General features: G+C 48.1%; 1 protein-coding gene across 2 annotated transcripts in view; it reads right to left on the reverse strand.

Annotated features, from left to right (window-relative positions):
* Nucleotides 1–19376, reverse strand: part of TBC1D17 (TBC1 domain family member 17) — a 556250-nt gene that overhangs the window by 136365 nt on the left and 400509 nt on the right. For both annotated transcript variants that reach the window (XM_085616191.1, XM_085616192.1), the window contains exon 12: nt 7039–7139. In XM_085616191.1, coding sequence (XP_085472317.1) covers nt 7039–7139 — 101 coding nt within the window. The remainder of the gene's footprint in view (nt 1–7038; nt 7140–19376) is intronic.

Below are 19376 nucleotides of genomic sequence, written 5' to 3' on the forward strand. Positions count from 1 at the left end.
TTGCGGCATACCATTAGATTGTATATTGCTTGAACCCCCTGCACGGCGGGAAAAGGCACCCACTACACTCACTTGTACGCTAAATGCCTGGCATCGCATAATGAAGCTATTACAATGCCCCATGCTACACTCTCCACTGCTCCCACTGACATATCACTGACATATCACCCCCAAATGCTACTCTTGCAGGTAAAGGGCTTCCACAAGCTCTTAGGACGAGCCAACATCACCACTTGGGGTGACCTATAACACAATGGGAAGTTTTGGATGCTAACCCACATTTTTAAAGAGGCCCAGCCATCCCCCCTAGATGTTTTCCTCTATGTACGATTGCGTCAAGGCCTCCACTCTGTCACACCAGATTTCTCACACGAGCCCCCCACATTGGTCCCTCTACCAAAGGTGCTGCGAGCCGACTCCCCAGGGCATATGGTTTCCACACTATACTGCACTGTCCATACGACACAAGAGAGGCCCGCATGCCCTTCCAGAGCGCATTGGGACACGGAACGAGGCTATGCACTTACTGACGACCAGTGGACATACTGCTGCGAACACATAGAATACATCGCCGCCAGCCATAGACTGCGTATTATACACTACAAATATCTGCATCGTTTATATTACACCCCGGTGAAATGACATAAATACAAACTATCAGACTCTGATCGCTGCGCGTGATGCAGTACCCCTAAGGCCGATTTTTTACACTTAGCCTGGGAATGTTGTGAGGTGCACACATTCTGGGAAAACGTGTTTGATGCCCTGGACTAGATGACCATGCAAGCCCTAGAACGCACCGCCTGATCGCCTTGCTCGGCTATACTAAACATGTAGCAAAACCCTATCGCAAATATCTCGCCCTTGCCTTTGCACATGGCAAAACACCAAATTGCATGTCTATGGGGCAGAGGACGCTCGCCGAATTTCAAGGACTGGCTCACTGACTTGATATATTGTCAGGAGCAGTTCACTAACTATGCAGAATTACTTCCCAGAGCCTCACGTCCCAGGGAAATATGGGATCCCCTAAAAGCTTATCTTCTCACACATTCTACACACGCCATTGAAGAAGATCCATCGGTGCAACAATCGCAATAACATATCCCCCCATTCTACATGGGATCATAAGCACCCCATCTCATGTCTCCTCATTCCCTCCCCTCTCCTCCTCTCATACCCCACCTTAACAGCAATAAGGGAAGGCAGAGGTGAACACCGCAACGCTGCTGGCTGATTCTGCACTGACCCAAATGCCCATTTAAAAAAAACAACAAAAAACCTAAAAATAAACAAAATGCAACTGTAAAGGAAGGTTGAATTACTCGACGTGCTGGGTGAACGGGATGCACGCTACTGCATTAGGAAATGGACCTTGCCAACTATATGTGCTGAGACGTCAAACGTACTTATTGAAAAGGGCTCCTGTGGGGACAGAATTGATTCTATGCTGATTATTAATCTCATGCATATTTGTATATGTCTGCAACCAAATTTATTTTTGAAACGCAAATCTGTTCGAAAACCTAATAAAAACAGTTCTTTGGAGGAATTTATAGCTTCACTGGTTCTAACCCCTAGGTGGGATCTTCTTGCGGTGTTGCACTTTTTGTAAGTATGCTCTGAGAGCCATTTTATAGGCTAGTTTATCTTCCTCCTGTTTTGATTTCCTAGGGGTCCTGTACCACTTATCCGAGACTGGAACTCATACATGCTCTATTGCAACTCACAGTCTGACGCATATAATGAACTTCTACACCCACAATGCCGTCCTAAGGGATACTGGGACTTATACCAGCAATACCGACTTGGGAGGGAGTCGGGCGAGCCTGAGGGCGCAGATGAATAGGCTTCGAGTGGGGGGGGAGGGAAGGGGGGTACTGTCCTTTGCCAACATCTCTGAACTGGGGTGGCGCTCCATGGTCTTATGGGGGGTGGGGGGGACCACTATACTTTTTGTGTGCTCCTGTTTTCCTTTTAGTTACTTGTGGGTCTTTGCATGCAAATCTAACTGCTCACCTTGTCATTGGTCCAAGGAAATGTAGTGTGCCGCAATTGCCTCAACATCAATAAGAGAGGTGTCTCGTGTCTCGCCTTGTTAGAGGGGGGGTTGGCAGGGTAAGTTCGACTGTTGATTTGTTCTGTTATAATCTAACCTGCGGTGATGGTACAACTGCTGTATGAGGTACAATGTTGCATCAATGTTCTAAATGTAATAAAAAAATAATGAAAAATGTAAAAAAGTGCGGACTAGCTCCGTAACTTTGTCCAAGGGACTTATTGGCATTGAGGCTGAATGCCATTGTTACAGGGTTCTTCATCTGTGTAGGAAGCTGGCTCTGTATATGATATTGCCACTAGGTAGTAATACCGCGAACAGAGTCCAGGGGTTCCCCAAAGTGTACAGGGCTCAATGCAAAACCCAAAGTCCTGTATTAGTGGTAGTGTGGGCGAGCAGCCTTAGGCCTAACACAGAGGAGTGTAAGACATTTATTGCACACACATGATCAATAACGGACACACGACTCAAGAAGGAGATCCAGACCAATTTTATAAAATTATACTTTAGTTTAAGACCCAGCTCTTCGTAATAAGGTAAGTACGTTTTTATTTAAAAATACTTTTCACTTTCGAAATTCGACACTAAAAAACATTTTCACACTGTCCAATGTTATCCTATGGAAAAACAATATTGCAGTTAAACAGGTAAGTATCGAACTTACAATTTTAGTCTTCAGAGCAAAGTCAGCAAGGGCCAGGGGTCAGGTAAGTACCAAAACTGCACCACTAGCGGCACAGGGGCGGCCGGGAGCAAAGGTCAAAATCGGAGTTCGACCCAATGCTTTCCAATAGAGACTGGGGTGCCTGGAACCAGACTGCTTGCAAGAAAATAGATCGTTTGCAGAGGCCAAGTTTTGGGTGTTAGGTTAAGCACTGGGGTGGGAGGCCATAAAGTAGCACCAAACATACACCACCAGCGGCACAGTGGGCGCCCAGGTGCAGGGTTCAAATTCGATGTCGGGCGCCGAATGCTTTTCAATGAGGCTTTAGGAGGTTACAGAAGGAAGACCTGCGACAGCAGAGGTAAGTTGGGATGTCAGTGTCATAAGGGCACTGTCGGTTCAGCTCACCAAGGCCCGGGGGCTTTGGGTGCCTGGGTGCCTTTGGACATCGGAGTGCACAACCAGTAAGGAGCTGGTCGCGGGGAGCCACTGGATTCAGGCTATGGGTGTTGTCGAGGGGTCCTGCAGGGGTCAGCCAACACTGGCCAAATTGTCAGGATCGCTGGGGAGACTTCACTGGAGAGGTGAGCCACTTAGACTCGGGCCGTGGGCGTTGGGTGAAGAGTGGGTAGAAGTCGCGGTTCCAGCTGGATCTGGAGTACTTGTAGTTGGATTCTTCTGGACAGAACAGCTGTCCTCGGGAGAACTGGTCTTTGTTGAAAAGCAGGCAGTCTTCCTCTGGATTCCGGAAGTCGCTAGCCACAGGACAGGTATCGTCTTCTTTGCAGAGTCTTTAAAGCTTGAGATAGGCTGGTAAGGTTGGAGAGAAGTCAGTAGTTGTCTTCAGGCTTTGCTGACCGGCATCTTCTTCGCCCTTCTTCTTCGTAGGTTGCAGGAACATGATTTCTAGATTTGGGGGAGCCTCCTAAATACTAAATTAAGGGGGCGTTTTAGGGTAGTAGTGGGTAGGGTCAATGGGCAACTTACCTGGAGTGACTACAACCACTATTATGCCACTCTCCTGTGGGAGGGGGCATAGACCTAGCCCTGATTGAAGGGAATCTCCACATATTCAAGATGGAGGGGACTGAAACGTGTGCTTAACTATGGCTCCTCCACCTGAAGAGTGGAGTTGGTAAAGGTGGGCACACCCCTAGCTTTTCTAAGTTTTCCTGCCGGTTTTCCAGCTCAAAGTGGGGGTGTAACCGGGGGCTGCCATCTGCTGCTAGCAGCAGAGACTTTAGGTCACCTAACATAAGGGAGGCCGTAGAATCTTCCCCTTCGAGTACTGGCCCACCCTGGGTGAGTAGGTGTGACACCTTTGCCAGGGATGTGGATTTTCCCTGGTCCCAGAGAGCAGAGGATCTTCACCCAGGGTTCCAGAAACATGTCTGTGTGTAGCAGGCTGCATAAAGACAATCAGTAACCACACCAGGGTCTGTAGATTTTCAGGGGGCACCTTTGAGGTGCCCTCTGAGTACACAGTTTAAATAAATATCACACTGGCATCAGTGTGGATTTATTACAAGGTGCTGTTTGGTACCAAACACTCCTGGTTTCAGTGAAGCCATCATGGTGCTACAGAACTCAAGTTGTTGAGTTTCCAGCCCATTTGCTCCTTATGGCTTTCCTTGCACTTACAATATTTAAGAATTGACTTAAGTATCGTATTTACTCATGCAGATATGCCCTCACCTGTGGTATAGTGCACCCTGCCTTAGGACTATGAGGCCTGCTAGAGGGGTGACTTACCTATACCTACAGGCAGTGCTGGCTGGCATGGCACTCAGGAAGGGTGCCATGTTGACTTTGTCGTTTTTCACCTCAAAAGTACATGCAAGCTGCAAGGGCAGTGGCATTGTCCTAGTGAGGGGGTCCCAGGTAATCATCTTCAGCTTCCAGCCCCATGTACCCAGGGTACCACTTACGAGGGACTTACAGGGGGCAAGAGTGCTAATTGTGGATATGTTTTAGGGGAAAAACACCGACACAGGAGGCCTGGTTGGCAGGGAACCGGTGCCCTACAATTGAAACTACATCAAATACAAGGTAAAAAGTGGGGCTAACCATTTCAAAAGAGGCACTTTCTTACATCTTCTATCTTGTAAAAGAGTTGCTTATGTGCCAGCAATGGATTTATAGGGCACAGTGTTTACTCCAGAAAGAGTATCATTTCCCATTTCCAAAAAGACGGAATCTCTGTTGAAATAGTCACTCCAAGCATTCTGCATTTCAAATTCCATATTTTTATGGACTCAGTGAATTAGCTACATCTGCATAGCATCTAAATCTACCAAACCCATCTTTGAAATTGTACATGAACTCAATGCTCCTTCCAGCAGGAATATTATCCCTCCACGACAGGCAATGTGTGATGAGCTCGCCTCACTATTGTGTAGTGAAATAAGAGTTGCAACAATGTCCCTTGTCTGCTGCCAGAGACTCATTTTGCCTCACCATCTTTCTTGAATATTATCGGTCCCGGTCTATTAAAGAAGCTCAATGACATCAGCCTGCCTCAGTCACTTCAAGAAAGTTACACAAAAAGCGGCAACAGTTCAGTGCCATAATCTGAACCACTCCTTTATTACTGCCTCTGTCCCCTCTTGCCTCAACCAGGTCATCGTACACTACACAAAAGCCTTTACCTGGCAAGAGTTTGGGAAAAGTAGTAAACATCCAAGTGTCCTAGAAATTCTCTTCTGCCTTTAACCCCACCCAGTCGGTTTTGATCCAACTCATGGAATGGACTCATCCATTTACCACAGATTTAGACAATATCAGAATGATGCTGGTGGTGTCACAGGACTGATTCTTTTAAATCTTTCAGCAGCTTTTGACCCTGATGGAAAGTTTGCGCTTCTGCTGCAAAAGGTGGGTGTTGTATTGGTCGCACTGTACTCGATTCAGTGGTCTCTAAGTGAGCCAGGCAATCTCACTGTTTCGCTCTTAGCCCGAGTTCAACCTTTTGCCAACTGGGGGTCTCATGGGGCTCATTCTCTTAGCCCTATCCTTCTACATGCTAATATGACCACCCTGGGAATCTTTGATTCAAACCTCTAGAGGGGTTTTTTTATGTCTATGATGATGACACACAACTGCTTATCTGCTTCAGTGGCACTCAGGCTGACTACCCATCATCCTTTCAAACTTGTCTAATCTACACTGCTGACTGCAAATAATGTGACACTTAATTTGGACAAAACCAAGATGAAGGTATTGAGGGGTCCCACATATATCTGGATCACTGGGTGGTGGCTGACGTGCCATGTCATCCTACCTATTCTTAATCTTGAGGTACTGTACAATTAGTCACTTTCTATTGCCCCTCAGAATAATAAGGTAGGATTAACCAGTTTTATCAGTACCTCACAAGAAATCCTCATTTGGTGCGCACCCTATCTTGTGACTGAAGCTGCCATCTCTTCTAGAATTGATAATGGAAATGTATTTACCTATGACTACCAAAGTATCTTCTTGAAAAACTTCATATTGTTAAAACACGGCAGCCTGCCTCATTCTGGGCCTGAGGCTGTTTGATTCTGAATCTTCGCAGAGGGACACTCTTCACTGGCTTTAAGTACCGAAAATAATTCCCTTTAGAGTACTTTATATGATGACTGATGCCATTCTTCTCAAGGCCTTATATACTTTCACGAAACATTCTTGCCTTACCACCCCATTAGATCCCTCAGCTTTGCCTCCAAGGCTCTTATGGACCCACACTGTAAATGCCTCTGCACTGGCAGTAGCTCTTTCTCGTAGTGTGGGTGCAGGAGGCTGGATCATATAGTTTACAGCCTGGAGCCCACTTGGTGAGAATATTATTAAAGCTGCTCATTGGTCCAGAGAGTCTACTTGAGTCTACTTTCAAGAAGTTCTACCTCGAGCAAGGTCTTTAATGGCGAGTAATCCTTAAAACCTAACCATTGCCATCCATTTTGCCAAAGAATGTAAACTTTTATAGGTGATGCAAAATAAATATATAGTTCTTTTCAGAACAGAGAGGAATAGATTATCTCACTTTGTCTGAATTACTATAACCATATTTTTCTCTTGCTCCCGTTGATATTTTAAGAACTGTAGATGTTATTATACTATGATATGGATTGTAGCTAATGTTGGCTTCTTATTAATGGGTAAAATGGGTTTGAATTAACATGAATTAAGAGATTTGGTTCGCTCGCTAGGTTTGGAGCAGTAACAGTGACAGAACAGTCAAGAGTGGAAATGAGTTATAGACTTTACAGCTGTCAACTGGCATTACATCAGTGCCAACTTGCACTCACACTTAGTACACACTCCTGGGACTCACCACCAGGGCCATGAATCCAGCAAAACACCAGAAGGCATCCACTTCATTCTGTGTAACATAGAGTATGGGGGAAAGGAGATCGCTGAGGCCCTGAACATAACCTAAAGGCAAGAAGTCAGAATAAGTACACTGGATACAGATTGTAATTCAGACAATATTAAATGCTGTCTCAATGTCTTGCATACAGGAGAAGATAAGGATAAGTTACTTACCTGTAATCTTAGTTCTCTTCCAGTGCTATCCTCATCAAAGTCATAAGCACATGAATATTCCCGCCCATGCACGGGGATCCCGGAAACAATACATACACAAAAATGGGTACAGGGCAGCCTATCACCACCTTCCTGGCAAAACAAACAAGGTGAGGCCCAATACGGTTGCAATGGCTTTATTTCCAAAGTCTCAAAAGCGCCTGTTCCAAGCGTTTAACCTTTCGGCTCCTGCCTTGCTCACATACTGGAACACAAGCGCCCAGGTGCGCTCAAGCGTTATTTAATTCGGTGCACCACGTGACTGAAGTCATGAACTATTTCTCCCAAGGTGCACTGTGCATATTTTTTACAATACTGGCAATAATTCCATCTTTTTAGCATAAGTTCGATATCAAATGGAGTTTCGTTTCAAACAGTCAATTGAGTGTAATATTACCGCTGCTCTTGTTTGATATCTTTGACTCCGGAGCGGCCATTAACTCACTGCACGATCATGACAGGATGTCCCCCTGCCTGAATCCCTTCCACGCGCCGACCATTTTGCTGAAGTAGCAATCCTTCGTAGGTTGGGAGGAGCGAGTGAGCCTAGCTCCTCATTAACATACCAAAGAAGTGACAAGCGTTCCCCTGTTACTGGAGCTTCTGGCCCTTCAGGGTGCCCTCACAAAAATGGGTACAGGGCAGCCCATCACCACCTTCCTGGCAAAACAAACAAGGTGAGGCCCAATACGGTCGCAATGGCTTTATTTCCAAAGTCTCAAAAGCGCCTGTTCCATGCGTTTAACGTTTCGGCTCCTGCCTTGCTCACAAACTGGAACACAAGCGCCCAGGTGCACTCGAGCGTTATTTAATTCGGTGCACCACGTGACTGAAGTCATGAGCTATTTCTCCCAAGGTGCATTGTGCATATTTTTTACAATACTGGCAATAATTCCATCTTTTTAGCATAAGCTCGATATCAAATGGAGTTTAGTTTCAAACAGTTAATTGAGTGCAATATTACCGCTGCTCTTGTTTGATATCTTTGACTCCGGAGCGGCTATTAACTCACTGCACGATCATGACAGGATGTCCCCCTGCCTGAATCCCTTCCACGCGCCTACCTTTTTGCTGAAGTAGCAATCCCTCGTAGGTTGGGAGGCGCGAGTGAGCCTAGCTCCTCATTAACATACCAAAGAAGCGACAAGCGTTCCCATGTTACTGGAGCTTCTGACCCTTCAGGGTGGCCTCCCAAAAATGGGTACAGGGTAGCCCATCATCACCTTCCTGGCAAAACAAACAAGGTGAGGCCCAATATGGTTGCAATGGCTTTATTTCCAAAGACTCAAAAGCACCTGTTCCATGCGTTCAACGTTTCGGCTCCTGCCTTGCTCACAAACTGGTACACAAGCGCTCAGGTGCGCACAAGCGTTATTTAATTCGGTGCACCACGTGACTGAAGACATGAACTATTTCTCCCAAGGTGCATTGTGAATATTTTCTACAATACTGGCAATAATTCCATCTTTTTAGCATAAGCTTGATATCAAATGGAGTTTCGCTTCAAACAGTCAATTAAGTGTAATATTACCGCTGCTCTTGTTTGATATCTTTGACTCCGGAGCGGCCATTAACTCACTGCACGATCATGACAGGATGTCCCCCTGCCTGAATCCCTTCCACGCGCCAACCTTTTTGCTGAAGTAGCAATCCTTCGTAGGTTGGGAGGCGCGAGTGAGCCTAGCTCCTCATTAACATACCAAAGAAGCGACAAGCGTTCCCCTGTTACTGGAGCTTCTGGCCCTTCAGGGTGGCCTCACAAAAATGGGTACAGGGCAGCCCATCACCACCTTCCTGGCAAAACAAACAAGGTGAGGTCCAATACGGTTGCAATGGCTTTATTTCCAATGTCTCAAAAGCGCCTGTTCCATGCGTTTAACGTTTCGGCTCCTGCCTTGCTCACAAACTGGAACACAAACGCCCAGGTGTGCTCGAGCGTTATTTAATTTGGTGCACCACACCATAGTTTAAAAACAATTGGTCAGACTTCCTAATGGATTTTGTTCCCTCTAAATAGTATTTGAGAACCCTCTTGAGGTCAAGTGAGTGAAGAGACCTTTCTGCTGGTGTAGCAGGATTGGGAAAAAAGAGGGAAGAGAAATTGTCTGGTTAACATGGAAGTCAGACACCACTTTTGGTAGGAAAGAAGGGTGAGCCCTCAGAACCACCCGATTGTGATGGAAAACCGTGTACGGTTCCTTCGCGCAGAGTGCCTGGAAAGTGGCCTTATGAATCGGCTCGAAAGGAGGGCCCATTAATTTGGAGAGAACAATATTCAACTCCCAAGGAAGAGAAGGACGTCGGAGAGGAGGAAAAACTTTCTTCAACCCCTGAAGGAAATCCTTGACCACCTGGAGCTGGAAAAAGGAGGGTTGGTTGGGTGATTTTCTATATGCTGTAATGGCCGCCAAGTGAACTTTCATAGATGTGTACATCAAACCAGACATGGCTAAATAAAGAAGATAAGGCAAGATTACCTCCTCCTGCCCAGTAGTTGGACTAAAACCATTACGCATACATCACAAGACAAACCTCTTCCATTTAAAAGAATAAGAACTCCTTGTGGATGGTCTCCATGCCTCCCTCAAAATGTTCATGCAGTCCTGAGGGAGATACAGGTGTCCGTATTGCAGGACCTCAGGAGCCAGGCTGTCAAGCTCAGCGATGGAAGGCTGGGGTGCAGAATCTTCCTGCTCATTTTGGTCAGAAAGTCCGGTCTGCACGGAAGCCTCCTGGGTGGACATATTGAGAGTTGTAATAGGTCTGGATACCACCATTGGTGAGGCCAGTCTGGCGCTATCAGGATCATCTTCATCCGGATTAGCTTGGTCACCACCCTTGGGATGAGAGGAAGGGGAGGAAAGGCGTATGCAAATGTTCCGGACCAGCCTATCAAAAGAGCAATCCCTCTCATTCCTGGCCGGTAAAATCTGGACGCGAAGGAGTGGCATTTTTCGTTTAGATCGTCGGCAAAGAGGTCGATGGATGGTTGAACCCATTGATGAAAGAGGTCTGTTGCTAACTCGTTGTTGAGCACCCAGAATTCTTGTTCTTCAAAGTGCTGACTGAGAGCGTTTGCCTGCACGTTCTGTTCTCCTGGCAGATGCACCGCTGTGATCAAGAGATTCCTGGCCAGGAGCCAGTGCCAGATCGCTTGAGATTCCAGTGACAGCGGGCGAGAGTGTGTTCCACCTTGTTTGTTCAAGTAATACATGGTGGTTGTGTTGTCCATTTGAATCAGTATCTACTGACTAAATCGATTAATGGAATGCCTTGAGGGCTAGTTGAACTGTCCGCAGCTCTAACATGATTATGTGGTAGGTCTGCTTCTTGCTCGACCATCTGCCCTGAGTTTGAAGGCAACTGAAGTGCGCCCCCCATCCCTGAAGAGATACATACGTGATCAGGGATTGCTTTGGGAGAGGTTGGTGGAAAGGCACTCCCACTAGTAGATTTTTCGGTAGAGTCCACCAAATCATGAATGACTTCGCAGCTTGGGAAAGGAGAATCCAATCCTCCCAATGTCATGAGGATTGGTCCCATTTGTCTTCCAGATCCTGCTGTAGCGGTCTCATTCTCAATCTGGAGTTGGGGATGAGAAATATGCAAGAGGCCATCGACCCTAGAAGAGATGCCACTTGTTCTACTGATGGTTGGTGCGCATTAAGTAGAGAGTTGCACTTCTGTTTCATCGATAACAGTCGTTCCTCCGAAGGAAACACTTTTCCTATACCGGAATCTATGGTGGTGCCGGATTATGGAGAGTTTGAGTGGGCTGTTGGACAGATTTTCCCATGTTCACGTGAAGGCCTGAATGGTGAAGTAGGTTTAGGCAAATTTGAAAGTGTTCCTTCACCATCTGTGGGGACGAACCCTTCTACAGCCAATCGTCCAAGTACGGATACACAAAAAGGCATTGACGATGCAAAGCTGCGGCCACCACCGCCATGCACTTTGTGAATACCCTCGGCACGGATTTTAGGTCGAACGGTAAGACTCTGAACTGGTAATGCTTGGCGCCTACCATGAATCTCAGGAACTTTCGATGACGTGGAGCAATCGGTATGTGGAAGTACGCAACTTGGAGGTCTATCGAACACATCCAATCCCCCTTTTACAGGTGCGGATATATTTGATGTAGCGCCAACATGCGAAACTTCTCTTTCTGAATGACCTTGTTCAGAGATCGTGGATCCAGGATAGGTCTGAATTTGTGCGCTTGGTCTTTCTTTGGCACCAGAAAGTACCTGGAATAGACTACCTTTCCTCTTTGAGCAGGAGGAACTTCTTTTGTGGCCAACTTTTGGAGGAGGACAGACACCTCCTGACAGAGCAATTTCAGTTGGTGGGGGTGTGACTTTACTGGAGGAATGTTCTTTGGGGGTGCGCTGAAACGAAGTGTTTATCCATTGTTCAGTATATTTACCACCCACTGATTTTTGGTTATTTTGCGCCACTCTGCCACATGATTTGATATACTTCCTCTCTCTGGAGTGGGCAACGGCGCTAGAGGAAGCAGAAGTTCACTGTTTCCCTGAAGTCTTGGCTGCGCTGGAGGATTGTTGATGTTGTCCTCCTCTGCCTCTGGAGGATCTACGGCCTTGGAACTGAGACCTGGATTGCTGGTTCTGCCTCTGCTGCCATTGAGGGGTTTGAACCCTCTAATTGTAGTTCTTGCGATTGTAAGGCCTGTATCTACGCCTGAATTCTTTTTTCTTTTCCAGGCCTACTGCCTTCAGCATATCCGGCTCAGCCTTCATCCTGGCCATTTCTTCATCGGTGTGGGAACCAAAGAGAGAGGTGCGGGAGAATGGGAGATTCAAAATTCGATGCTGAGACTCCGGCTTTAAAGCTGTTAAGCGTAGCCATGAAGACCTCCGTGCACAAATTCTGTGTGCATATGAATGAGTAGCCAGAGAAGCCCCATCCGCTGCAGTGCTGATCACCTGATCAGAAGCCAGCGCCCCTTCTTGAAGAATCTCTGCAAAATCCTGTCGGTCCTCTTTCGGCAGGTTTTCCTTAAAACGCTCCAAAGAGTCCCATAAAGACCTGTCATAATGGCCCAACAGGGCTGCGGCGCTTGATACTTTTAAGGAGGATGCTGCGGAGCCGTATACATTTCTCCCCCAAGAATGCTGATCTCTACTCTCCTTGACTGGAGGAACAGAGGACGAAGAAGCTACAGCATGAGTTTTCTTTGCTGCCGCGATGATCACAGAGTCCGGTGGAGGATCTGATTTAAAAAATAAAGGATCTGTTGCCGCCGAGTTGTACTTTTTCTGAATCCTCGCTGGCGCTGCTTTAATCGAGGATGGGGTAAGAAAAAAGTCCATTACTGGTTGAAGAAGACCAGGAACCAGTGGGAGTAAAGGCCTAGACACAGACCGTTGATGGAGTCTCAAAGATGATAGAGGTAAGAGCTTGAGGTGCTGACATATCTATGTTCAGCTTCTGCGCTCCTCTAGTAAGGACATCGTGAAATGTATTGATGTCATCGATAGGTGACACTCTACAGGGAGGGCTATCCGTAAGGGTAGGTGAATAGTCCCCTTTCGAGGAGTGAGTTAAAGAGGAAGACCAAGACGGTGTTCTTATTCTTTTCCGATGAGCATGGGTTGGTCTATGCTCCGGAGATTTGTCCTGGCGATCCCTGGTTCGAGTAACAGGTGATCTGTCCACATCTTGCACCAGCCGTTCCAACGGGGATCTGTGCAGTGGACTGGAATACTCCATAGGCCGTCGAGCTTGGTCAGAAGTATCTTTCTGTCAATAGCTGATGGGAAGGAGCCATCTTGGCGACAGATGAAATGAAGGCGACCTCTGCCTTCGTGGAGAGGTTGATCCAGGGGATTTTCGTGCCTCTCGTTAAAATTACTTGAGGAGAGCTCGCAACTGAAGCCGATGACTTCATGTGGTCTCTGGAGGCTGAAGGGCATCTGGAGGAACGATGCGACGTCAATGGTGAGTGCCTCGACGTCGAACGACTATATGTGACAAGCACTGGTGAGTCTTTTGAGAAGGATCTTTGTCTCGACGTCGACATCTCTTCGTGTTTCGACGTCGAATGTCCTGAAGTTGAAGCCATTGACCTCATCCTCGACGCGGAGCGTCTAGGAGAACCCAAAGGAGTGTGAACAGACGGAGAACCCTTTCTCGACGTCGTGCTCTTCCTCGACGTGGACAGAGACCGCCGCCTCGACGTCGAACGTCGTCTTGAATACTTCACTTTGGGTCCCGATGATGAATCCTTCTTCGCCGACAATGGAGATTTGGCCATCGACGTTCAAGGCTGTCTGGTCGACGACAACGGAGGTCTTCGCTTGGACGTTGAATATCTCTGACCTGACGATGACGAGGCCTGTCTCGACGTTGACCGCCTGGTTGATGGCAACGGAGACGCCTGTTTTGACGCCGACCGTCGTTCCACTGGCGACGACGAGGCATATCTCGACATTGACCGTTGCCTGGTTGACGGCAACGGAGACGCCCGTTTCTACGCCGATCGCCGCTCTACTGGCGACGGCGGAGCATGTCTTGACGTCGAACGCCGTACTGATGGCAGCGACGGAGATCCAACTCTCAACGTTGTGCGAGCGCGCACCAATGGAGAACGACTCCTCAACACCAATCGTCGCCGGGTTGACGATGGCGGAGGACGTGACGTACCTGCGGTCTTCATCGACGACTGATGTTCTCTCAACGGCAAGCCTGCCGTCGATGGTCTTCTCGTCGATGTTTTCGCTGCCGGTGAAGCTATTTTCAGCGCCAATCCCGACGCTGAATGAGAGCAGACCGGTACTTTACTTCTGGATGATGATCTGGCTCTCTCCTTTCTCTTCTTCACCGGAGACCTTTCCCTTCTCAGCCAGCCCATAAAGGCGAATCCTCTCTCTGTCTTTCAGAGTACGCCTGGACAGGGATGCTGGAAAGTCTTAGGATCACGATCCTCAGGAAGGCAAAGGATACAGACAGAATGGGAGTCTGACCTAGCCTTCTTTTTGCCACAGGAAGGGCAAGAGAGATGGCATTTCTGAGAGAAAAGATATGTTGAACTCTCTCAAAAAAAGTAGGAATCTACTTTAAAAGCCAAAAGATGTTGAAGTAAGTAGGTTTTGACAAAGAAATAGTATATATTTTCTGACAGAAATAAGAAAAACAGAGAGCTGAAGTAACCAGGGTCCTGACTGAAGGAGCCGGAAAGAACAACTGACCTAACTGTCACCCCTGAGGCATGATGGGAAGCTGGGGATCATGGCTGCCTTAAAGGCACGGTGCCAGTATTTTCCTATGTGTTTCTATGAGTTGGATTTTCAGCTTTCTGTACTAAGTTGTTTCTGCAATGCAGCCTGTGAGCTGGCAATGCTTTCATTGCTCTTTGATGTACATTAAAGCAGTTCAAATGCACGTTGTTTTCTTCACTGCTTCTTTTTGAATGTGTGTATGTGCAAAGAGAATTCTTGTAGCATTACCCAGCTCATTTTCTGTATGAAGGGCTGCATTTGTTGATATATATATATATATATATATATATATCATATATGTTTTTCACATATATGTGTATATATTGTTTCCGGGGTCCCAGCGCATGGGCGGGACTATTAATGTGCTTATGACTATTGATGAGGATCCCCTGTAAGAGAAACTGGCTGATCTGTGTTGCAGGTGAGGGTGAACTCACTAACATCTCTCACAGGAAACACTGTACAGGTGGCCGCTGTTCAAGGGGACAATGTACAGTACAGACTGAGGTCTCTGGTAGAGAAAATAACTGTCTAATGTCTCTCAATGGGGTTTTCAACCTGCCTGTCCCATGCACCTGGGAGTTAATGTGTCACATGGCTGACAGGGTCAAGTAAACTGACTAGCATCTCTCACGGGAGCTATACACTGGCCCAAACAAGTAAGGGTATACTTGTTGACATCTCACACAGGCGAGTGTCCTAGCTGATATCTCCCATAAGGGAGAATGTAGGGACTGACATGTCTCACACAGGAACGCATACTGACTAGTGTCTCTCATAGGGACAGCATACTGGGTTAATGCGTCTCACAGCGAAAGCTGTACTACCCACTGTCTATCACAGGAAAGGTGCGCTCACAGAGGACGGTCTACTGACTAATGCCTCCCAAGAAGAGAGTGTACTTGCTGACATCTCTCACACAAGAGGCTGGGAACCAGCAGGATTACATTTGTAAACAATGGAAGCTGTGTGGGCTGATATTTCTTACAAGGGTGTGTCTCTAAGCAGGTCTTTGTTAGGGTACTGTGTACTGCTGGATGTTTCCAACAGCTCTAATAATCAGGGTGTACTCAATGGCATTATTCACAATGAGCAGTGTACCTCTTAAAACCTGTCACAGGGCAAAGTCTTGTAACTGACCATGGAAAGTGTCTAAACTGAGGTTTTGCTTATGCGAGGGGCCATTGGCTGAGTTGCTGCAAAGAGTAGGAAGCAGGAAGTCTGGTGTCTCTACTATGTTGTCACGGGGTCGCCCAGGACTCACAAGGTGCACAGTGGTACGAGGGCGCGGGCTCCCCAGTGACGTTAGACCAACATTCACCTGGCCGGTGCCCTGTCTTTTCCCCACAGCCTCACAAGGGGAATTGTGATCCCACTGCCACCGAAGATCCATGGAACAGGACGGACACCTTTAATTTTCCCGGGAGTGCTGAGGAACCCGCCCACAACTACCTCGTGACCTGCCATCTTCCAATAAAAAGGGACCTGGCTTACAACGTCAGAGAGACGAACGCTCCAGGAAGAGAAGCAGACGTGAAGGACAGCGCGCCAGGAACCGAGGAGTCGGAGGGCTGCACAGACGCCGCACTGGACAACGGCTCGAGGAGACCCACGGACGACAGAGAGGACGGAGGAGGACGAAAGCCAGGAGGCCAACCGGAAGGCGCATCGCCCAGCCACGTACCTGGAGGCGCGTGGCTCACCCAGGTACGCGGGCGTATGGCAGGGTGGTTCGGGAGGCGGGAGAAGGTTTAGTCGACTCTCCCCTCTATTTTGTTCTTGTAAATCCTGGGATCACTGCACCTTCTGTAAATACGAGCACCGGTGTCCCTCACGCCTTTCCCCAAACAGAACACAACACGGCAGTCCATTATAGTGCTTTTTCTTGTCTCCCTTGCCTTACATGCACCTCCGACGTGTCCACCGAGGGGAAGAGACAGGAGGAGCCGCCAAGCAATCAAACAGCCCAAGGATACACGAGGAAGATCGACAATAGAGGGACTATTGTAGTTCGTTGTGTGTACTCCTGATTATAACGAGGGGACTGCTCTCACTTATATCGAAGAAGAGTAATAAAAACAACTCCAGTATACCACAAACCTGCCTCTGAGTTGTCTGCCTTTCGACCTGTCCCGCTCCTAACTATACACAAAGGCCAACCCCGGGGTCCAGACGATCACATTTGGTCGAGAATGCAGGCATAGTAGCCATTAGCACCGAAATAATGGAAACCGTGATCCAACACCTCATCAAAGGGCAGGATGAACTCAAATGGGCGGTCGAACGGAGGATGGCGTCTGCCCAGGCAGATAGAGATGTTTTCAAGGATTCCTTTGCGGCCCAACTGGATCATTTAGTGAAATTCTCCAGTGAGAAGACAAGTGGCGGGATAGAGGTACCCCGATCCTTTCCCCCAGGTCCGACAGGCATCGCCCTGCAAAAATATATACCGGGTGAGGATCCAGACGCTTACCTACTGAACTTTGAGAGAGCTGCAAGGGCCTGTAAGTGGCCAGTGGAACAATGGCCTTTTGTCTTGGCTCCCCTACTCACGGGAAACGCACAGGCCGCATACCAGGTGGCAAACCCAAATGGCACCACCCCGTATGAGACCATTAAAAATGTTATACTGGACCATCTTGGAATGGACAGTGAAGCATACCGCGTACGTTTCCGCAAGGAGAAGGGACACCCGGGAGAGAACCCCAAGACCCTCTTCTATCGCCTGAAGAACGAGGCGGACAAGTGGCTGCGCTCACAGGACAGTACGAAAGAGGAAATACTCGATAAAATTTATTTGGAGCAATTCTTAGAGGCCCTCCCCTACAATACACAGCGGTGGCTCTGCCAACACTCAGGTCTTACCACTACAGTGCCATTGAGATGGCCTCCACGTTTGCAAGAGCCCAGCCTCGGGTACCCCAACCGGAAACGGACCGTGGGAATCGACTACAGAGTCAAAGGCCTGAGAGGAGAGCGATAAAACCCCCCCCGGAATCTCTGCGAATAATTCCGCGCCGCATGGAAGGAGCGCCTCCTAAGGGGCCGCAATGCTATGACTGTGGTGACTGGGGTCACATTGCTAGAGCATGCCCCAAGAAAAGATCCCAGGAAGAACCCATGGAAATCGGCTATATACCGAAGACAGTGTTATATACAGCCGAGTTGGGGAACGCATTTTACGTGAGTGTCCTGGTGAACGGTCTGTCGGTGAAAGCCCTATTAGATTCCGGCTGCAGGCAGTCAGTGGTAAAGAGGGAATTGGTAGAACCAAACCAGATCTTGCCAGAAGAACAGGTACACATCAGGTGCGTCCACGGAGACATTAAGCCCTACCCTGTAGCCCTTTTGGAAATCACATATCCTGGGAAAGCCCCACACTCCATCAGGGTTGGTGTAATGACAGGCCTACCTGAAGCATTGATAATAGGAACAGATAACCCCGAATTCCTAGACCAGTTCCAGCACCTCCTCCAAACTCAAGCCCTAAAACCAGACATAACCAGAGTAGGGTCAACGGTCACACACGCCTTACTTACCCCAGAACCCTGGCTTCTGGACAGAAGCTTCAAGTTCGCACAAATCCACTGTAATATGCTGCGTAATGCCTGGGAGAGCGCCCGTAGAAGGAACAACACCGATACCGCAACCTATCCCTATTTCTTTATTGATAGGGAAATGTTGTATAGAAAACCAGCACCAGAGGACGAGGCCCAGTTGTTGGTGCCTAGGGCCTTTCGCTCACAGCTTATGTTCTTTTCACACTCCCACCTAACTGCTGGGCATACCGGGGTAGAAAAAACCTTAAAAAACGTGTTAAGACACTTCTACTGGCCAGGGATATATCAAGAGATGAAACAATACTGCCAGGAGTGTGCCACGTGGCAAAAGCGCAACCCCTATCAACCACCTCATGTGCCGTTACAACCACTCCCGATTATCGGTACTCCATTCACCAGGGTCGGGATGGATATAAATGGTCCTCTCCCCAAGACCCGAAAAGGGCATGAATATGTACTCGTGGTGGTCGATTATGCCAGCCGGTACCCTGAAGCCTTTCCCTTAACCCCTTCAGCGCTGCGCGGATTCCCCCGCGGTGCTGAAGGGTTCGAGCGCGGGTGGGGCCATGACGGAACGGTTCCGTCATGAGCACAGCTCAACCGATGCTCATGACGGAATCGTTCCGTCATGAGCATGGAAGGGGTTAAAAGCCACGACCACCCAGAACATAGCCAATTACCTGGTGCAATTGTTTGCGAGAATAGGATTTCCCAAGGAGATCCTTACGGATCAAGGAACCCCTTTTATGTCACGGACTATGAAAAAGGTCTGTACCCTCCTCGATATGACCCACATTCGTACCTCGGTTTATCATCCCCAAACCGATGGTCTGGTTGAGAGGTACAATGGGACTTTAAAACTCATCCTCAAAAAAATGCTGCAGGCAGAGGGAAGGGACTGGGACCGCCTTCTACCCCTCGCTCTCTATGTGGTCCGGAGCCAATACCAGAGTAGCCTCGGTTGTTCGTCCTTCGAACTTCTCTATGGATGGCAACCCCGGTCACTTTTGGACATGACAAAGGAGGCATGGGAGAAGGAAGAGGAGATAGGCACCAGAGAAATGCTGGAGTACACGCGGGATCTTAAGTCCCGCTTGGGAAAGTTACGAGACCAGGCCTATTCACATCTAGAAAAAAAAACAGATGGAACAAGCATACCACTATAACAGGGGGAAAAAGTGGAGGGTCCTGAAGGAAGGAGACTGGGTGTTAGTCATGATGCCGTCCTCCACCTGCAAGTTCAAAGCCGAAAAACTGGGACCCTATAAGATCGTGGGGACCGTGGG

This window comes from Triturus cristatus, chromosome 7 (assembly GCF_964204655.1).
Source record: "Triturus cristatus chromosome 7, aTriCri1.1, whole genome shotgun sequence".
Lineage (NCBI taxonomy): Eukaryota > Metazoa > Chordata > Amphibia > Caudata > Salamandridae > Triturus > Triturus cristatus.